This window comes from Atta colombica, unplaced genomic scaffold (assembly GCF_001594045.1).
Source record: "Atta colombica isolate Treedump-2 unplaced genomic scaffold, Acol1.0 scaffold183, whole genome shotgun sequence".
Lineage (NCBI taxonomy): Eukaryota > Metazoa > Arthropoda > Insecta > Hymenoptera > Formicidae > Atta > Atta colombica.
In genome coordinates, this window is record NW_017259275.1 from 489379 (window position 1) to 496650 (window position 7272).

The following is a 7272-nucleotide window of genomic DNA, read 5'->3' on the forward strand; positions in this document are numbered from 1 at the left end:
ATATTTAAATCCAATTATTGTAGTAACAAATGGCGAGGTGCAGCCTGCCCAACTGTGCCTACAATTTAGGGTGTTTCTTGTAAGCGCACAAACTGGAAAGCATACACAAGAACAGAGAACTCTCCAATTTTGGTTTGTCGACACACTCGCTGAGGCGGAACAGCCAAGCGTTGCGCAAGAATTTTTCCGAGAACTCGTGACGCCGCAGGAGTTTCCTAGAGGTGAATTGTAATGATGCATTAATTGACAATCCGAATATTTCTCATTAAAATGTTCAAGATCAAATATCTGATGTAACTAAAGTCTCTAAGTGAAGATTTTTTGTTTTCTTATAAACTCGTTAGAATTAAACTCATTAATTTTAAACTGATAGCAATTAAAGAAGCAGAACGTGAAATTTTATATGATATTCAAGGAAGAATATCAAATTTAATATTATACGAAATCACTCGATTAATTTTTTATATGTAATTTTCTATAATTGATATAAATTTTTATTCTTCTTTGCTGTGTAACATTTTACAATGTTAGTTATTTTCTGCAGATTATGTGGGATTTATTAAAAAGATAATTAAATTGATGCAACATAAATATCCCAGCATTAAAAAACTAGAGGTGGAATTGAGACAATTGGAAGAGCCCATTACTCTTCCAAGCAGGCCATGTAAGTATTTAAATAGATATTTTTTCTTTGTTTAAGTATTATAGAAATAAATTGCATATAAAGTATACTAAATTTAATCCTACATTTTCATTCTCAAATTATAATATACTTTGGCTTAATAAAACAAAAAGTCTAATGGTATGGATGAAAGGAAGAGATTATTAAATTAAGCTGATTAAGTTTAATAGCATTTATTGAAAGATAGTAGTCATGTTTCAAGTGCACATTGTAGCTGAACTCTAAAGGAAATGCACACTTGACTAAAACTCTCAGTGATTCATAAATCCATTACGTAATTTAAGTCAGGGTTTTCTCATGTTCTCTATACGCAGTTACACTGTATTGAGCACTATTTTGGACATCTATGTCATACTTAATTTCTATTATTCACAGCTACTGGTCACTTACTATTCACACTTCCTCTCTCTGAGAAAGTTATGTGGAGATCAGGTTCGAGAATGAAAAGAAATTAACTTTTGTCACATTTCATTGATGTTTATTCCTTTCTTTTCTCATACACAATCTAATGATCCAAATGAAACTAACACACACAATATATTTTCTTGTAACACAATAATTATTAGATAAAACGTTTGTAATTTTTTTGTGTATAGCATTAGATTAAAGGAAAAAAGAAATTTCTTTTTATTTCGATAATAGATATATACAGTGTTTCATTTTAATTCTTACATTAAAGTATTTCGAAAAATATAAAAAATTTTTATTTTTTGAGATATTTCAATGTGAAAATTAAAAAGATAGGTCATCCTGTATATATATTCTGTCGCTTAACACAATAATCTGGTAACCATAACAACATTGATTTAACATTTATGCATTGATTTACATTACGATGTCCTATTTAGCAACTTAAGGGTCATTAAAAAAATACGTTCGTTAAAATCATGCATTTTTTATCTCCTTCCTCCCCCCTTCGTAACACTTGGTAACAGACATCATAACCTTCTCTTCCCCCAAAGTAAACGTAAAATAAAATCTCTCTTTTTTAATAAAAGAAAGAAAGGTCATAAGTATTAATAGTAAAAAAGATATTTTGATATTTCATACACAATAAGGATGAAATGAGCTTATAGTGTGAGCGTGAAACGCACTTTTAGAATCTATTCAATCGCGCAAGTAATTTGAATGAATAAGCAGTGATGACAAAATCGAATGTTTGCGTTTTCTTTAATTCTTTTCGCCTCTCTTCGTTTACTTGCATAATACTTTCAATACTCCCTCCTTTCTAAGTGAACGTATTTTTTTAATAATCCCTTAAAAAAGAAAATATATTTCTATTCCCTTTGTTAAAATTAAAATGAAACATGTTTATAACACAGATTTATAAAAGTTATTACGCACTTTGATTATGTGAAAAAGGATTTTCCAATCTATTTAACCGAATGAGCAATTACTAGAGAAATACTTTAGATATTAGAGTGTGAAAAACAGCCCATTTGATTTGACCTAGATTTTTTACATACGATGTACAATATATACATATACCCTCACAGCATGTAATTATAGATAAAACTTTATTACAAACATTTTAACGTCCAACATACACGAACAACGATATTTAATTACATAATAAATATCAATTATATTTAGAATATAGATTTATTTAATTCAAATTTAATTTCATCAATGCTATTTTATTTACATTAATTTAAAAAACGAAAATTCATGGCATCAGAAGCATATGCACACATACTTATAGCTACATATCTTATCATATGCATATAAAAATCACATTTATTTATCTGTCTCAAATTGTAACTTTTTCGAATTGGTTATTCATTGATCATTATCATACTATATAGTATAATGACATTGCCACTTTAGTCTTCATTCTGTAAAGAAATGCATCTATGTAGAGCACGAACCTTCTATTCGTGGTTATTAGCTGCCATAATGTATATGTGTTCAAGTTTCCACTCCCACATATAAGCTGTACCTTTCACTAACGGTTCTAGCTCGACTCTAGTTATAGAAACAAAAACTTAAACTGTGCACTTATTACAGTTATATGAAAAGTTTGAAACTTTTACACTTCTACTTTGGATAGATTAAACTATACCTATTACACGAGTTTAGACTCATCTACACTCATCTACACGGCAAAAAATTTAACTTGCATATGTTATGGAGTGCTGTATTCTTATTTTAATGCTATTAACTGTCATTTTAAAGTTATAATAAGCGGCTTAAAAGTTTGACAAACTACAATGTCCCTAACATAATTGCACAATTAAATAAGTATTTCTTTTTTTTTTATTAAAAGTATCTACAGATGAAATAGTCATGGGTCAAGTGATTGAGCTAACAGTAGAAAAAGTTTTGGAACTTATTGAGTCTGCCTATCCAAATCCTGTTACCGTGGTTGACATTGCGAAGTAAGTAATTATATTAAATAAAATTTAGATATACGGGAAAATAATATATTGAATAAAATTAAATTTAAGGAATGTAAGAGTTCGATTTGATTTTTCAAAAATAGATAATTAATTACCCGAACTTTTAATCGATTTACCAAGGTTCGAGTTTAAGACAGATCGATTAATAAATAATCGGTTTCTGTTTAAATAATTAAAATAGTAGGGAATGGTCATAAAAAAGTAATACATCAACGGTCATTTCGACAAAGATATTTACATGCAAATTTACTATTGTATGTTTCACACTATTTTATTAAGTTAAGATATACACATAATGTAATAAAATACTATAATGAAACATACTATTTCATACTATTTTATACTATTTCATTAAGATATTCACGTAGTTTTAATATTTTATCTAAATTATGCAGATATTTGTGATTTTGGGTGGGTCTTAGCGAAGTGTCAAATTTTCGGCTAAAGAATCTTTACTAAAGAATCACCTTAATCAATCCTATTCAAAAACGATTTAGAAATAGATTCTTTAATGAAATTCGATTATCCCTAATTAAATTTTAATTTTATTTTATTTTTAGGGAACATGGATGGGAGCTATCAGCTGTGGAGGCCAAATTAAAAGAGCTTCAAGAGAAAGGACTTGTTAAAGCAATAGATCATGGGGCTTTCACACGTGTTGTCCATGAGGATACTCAAGTCCAAGTAATTTGTTATTTAAATATAAATTTTTCAGTTAATTTTTGTTAACATATAATGTAATCTTATAAAATATATTTTTAGGTAGTAAAGTCGATGCCAACGATGGCAAGCGCGAAGCAACCCACCATTGCTATTATTACAGCTCAATATTGTGAAAAACTTGCTGTGGATTCATTAATTGAGAATAAGGAAACCTTTGTTCGTTACACGACTGTTGGTAAGACTTTTTTTTATTTACTATTTACTATTGTATAAGATATACTTTATATATCTCCAAGAACAATAATTCTAAAATACTTCCGATATAAAATTATGATAGAATAATATTTTGAAAAATAATTAATTTCTCTATTAAATTCTTTCATTAGAAAATAATTATAATTGAAATATTAGAAGATACTCATTTGAAATATTAGAAAAATAGTTTTGTTGACTCTCTGCTTTTATCTCTAGCTATATTTAAAAAAAAAATCGTTTACTAAAATTATTATTTTTAAAATGTTTTGATTAATTTATACAGATAAAATTTTGCTAGCGTTCTAGTTACAATCATTAGCCATTTCTTTTTTTTCCGCTCTCATACAAATATAATTGCGATTTATATTGCTCGCTAATCAGCGACAAATGTTTAAACAATAATGGAGGTATATTTCACCATGCATGAAACTTTAGGTACCGCAAGTTCATCAGATGCAATAGACGGAATTCCGCGGGTGATATGCCGTTTTGGTAAAGTAACTTGTAACATAACTTTATCATTTTAATGTCATTTCATAGCTTGCCAGTTGCTTGTGAACCGAAGAACAATGCAAGGCAAAATGGTGCTACAAATGTACATGTTGAAACACATTGATTCTTTTATGTTGACATTACAAATTCATTGTATTTCATTGATTCAAATTCATTGATTTCATGTATTATACATATATGTGTAAAATTCTTATATAATAGTTTTTGTTTTGTGTTGTGAACGTTTTGTATGGCTTTGTTTTTGTTATATGTTATAATTTTGTTAGATTTATTCATATTTTGTATTATATTCATTTTATGTGGTTTGTATAATACTAAATTATTTTATTAATTTTTTTTCTATGAGTAATAATATAATAATTCTATTTTTTATATTTTCTCGTAAAGAAGATTTTATTTCTTTTTTTTTTTTAATTAATATATATATTTTTTAATGAATATATTATCTATTTTCAAAAATTTTAATAAAATATTTTAATTCTTGATCTGTTTCCATTCAAATGTATTCAATCAGTAACTTCTCGACAATAATAATATAATAGATAAGATTTTCAAAGAAATGTTGTTATACTATTTGCTTCTCTTTGTTATGTCTAGTATTATTACTAGACTTGGAAGATGCTTCTACATGGAATGGATTATTATCTATCTATTTTATCGTCACATATAACACAGGTTCCATCCTACTTTGTTGATAGCCGCACAATGCACATATATAATACAAATCAAGAATATACATATATATATAGAAGGAAATATAAACTTCAAAATACATAAAGATATAAGTAATGAATGGATATATTATTTTGTTATAGGAGAATCAAATGTGTATACTTTGGGCAATATCGGTGCGCATAGGATTGTGTGCACTAAACTACCAACTGTGGGACATACCAGAGAAGCAATGACCGCAGCTGGCAATACCACTACTAGATTGTTGGGTATGTATTTAGCTTTAAATTTTTTATTTTATATTATAGTCCGTGACCATATTATTAGAATGCATTACATATTTTTTATTTTTAATAATCAAATTTTTTTATTTTTAATAATCAAATTTACATTATATTATCATTAGGATTTATTATATTATCATTATGTTTATCATTTTTAAGTTTATTTTTTATTCCTAGACTGTACTAGAACTCTTTTCTCGCTTTCATCAAATTAAACATTATATTTACCTATCTGACTTTAAGTTTAAAAAGTGAATATTAACTCTGCTATAGAAAATAGACAATTGTTATAATCAAAACATAAAAAAATAGTTATCTATAAAATGAATACATTTGTTTAAATTTTCTTGTTGCTTATAGTATTATAAAGTCCATGAATCTGTTGGCAGTAGTAAAAGCTATAAAGATTGCATATGCTTTTTATTTGTCGATGAACGTTAATTTAAAAATTATTTAACATTATTAGAATCAAAGCTTTAATAGCCGCCAATAATGGCTTAACAAATTTAAAAAACATCTTTTTATTTTACAAAAAATAAATAAATATTTGATTAATACTATCAAAATTATGTTTTTATTAAAAATGTAATGAAAGAGAAATCTCTACTTTAGATATGTAAACATAAGGATAATTATCATTTTCAGTCACATATAATAAAAAAGATCTATCGACAAATCTGTGCATCTAATGACATGGCCAGAGACTGTATATGTATATATATCTTTTTATTTTTATTACATATTGTTACAATCTTTAGCCTTTGAATATATTCATAGGTACATTTCAAAAAGTGGATTTTGTTTTTCTTGTCGGAGTTGGTGGTGGTGTTCCTCATTATACAGATTACAATAAACACGTGCGATTGGGCGATGTGGTGATATCACATCCAATGCCCCTCAATAAGAAATATGCATACGTTTATTGTGAAAGTGCTAAAATGAATGAAAGCGAGAACTATCATTTTGAGACTAAGGAATATTGCCCGCCAAATCTTGGTCTGCAAGAAATCGCAGCAACTTTGAAGAAACAGGTGATTTCAATCGATATTAGGCATTGATGTATTTGTATATTTATGTGAATCCATGTTACATACTTATCTAAAATATCTTTTTCTGATCTTTTTCTAGGCTGAAAATGAGACGTTTCCGCCATGGCAATTATACATGAAGGAAGGTTTGCAGAATTTGGTCAATCAATCAGAACATGATTTTAATGCGCCACCACCAGAATCTGATAAACTATATATGGCTATTGGAGAGAGGGATGTCATCGAAGTATCTCATCCAATCGCTCCTCAAGATTCCATAAATAAAAGGTGAAAATTCAACATTTTACCATACACGCTATATACTTTTATTATATATACTATCTTTTTCATTATTGCAGAACTGATAGATGCTCCCGAATTCATTTGGCACCAGTAGCTTCTGGCCGACAAGTCGCACGAGATGATCAACTTAGACAAAAGTTTGCGAGCCGATTCGGTGCGCTCGCATTTGATGCAGAAATGGATGCTGTCGTAGAGAGTATCTTGGGTAATTGTCGCGAAAATTTCATTGTAATCCGCGGAATTGCCGATTACAAAGACGGCACTCGAATCAAAGAATGGCAACCATACGCGGCATTAGCGGCAGCCAGCGTAATGAAAGCTATTATCTGTGCTATGGATCCACCAATTAATGACTAATATCATTTCTCGTCTAGTTTTTTTAACTTTATTTTACATAGTATAACAATGCAACGCGCATAATTTTTCGTAGGACAAAGAATGAAATCTAAAATCAAAATAGCACATATTACATG

At 28.3% G+C, this 7272-nt stretch overlaps 1 protein-coding gene across 1 annotated transcript in view; it reads left to right on the forward strand.

The window, feature by feature from the left end:
• LOC108686468 overlaps nucleotides 1-7272 on the forward strand; it is a 10171-nt gene extending 2899 nt beyond the window's left edge. The window contains exons 3-13 of the mRNA XM_018191799.1: nucleotides 24-221; nucleotides 545-664; nucleotides 1058-1114; nucleotides 2949-3060; nucleotides 3642-3765; nucleotides 3844-3979; nucleotides 4435-4491; nucleotides 5328-5453; nucleotides 6246-6499; nucleotides 6597-6784; nucleotides 6856-7272. Of these exons, the coding sequence (XP_018047288.1) occupies nucleotides 24-221; nucleotides 545-664; nucleotides 1058-1114; nucleotides 2949-3060; nucleotides 3642-3765; nucleotides 3844-3979; nucleotides 4435-4491; nucleotides 5328-5453; nucleotides 6246-6499; nucleotides 6597-6784; nucleotides 6856-7156 (1673 nt within the window). The 3' untranslated portion in view covers nucleotides 7157-7272. The remainder of the gene's footprint in view (nucleotides 1-23; nucleotides 222-544; nucleotides 665-1057; nucleotides 1115-2948; nucleotides 3061-3641; nucleotides 3766-3843; nucleotides 3980-4434; nucleotides 4492-5327; nucleotides 5454-6245; nucleotides 6500-6596; nucleotides 6785-6855) is intronic.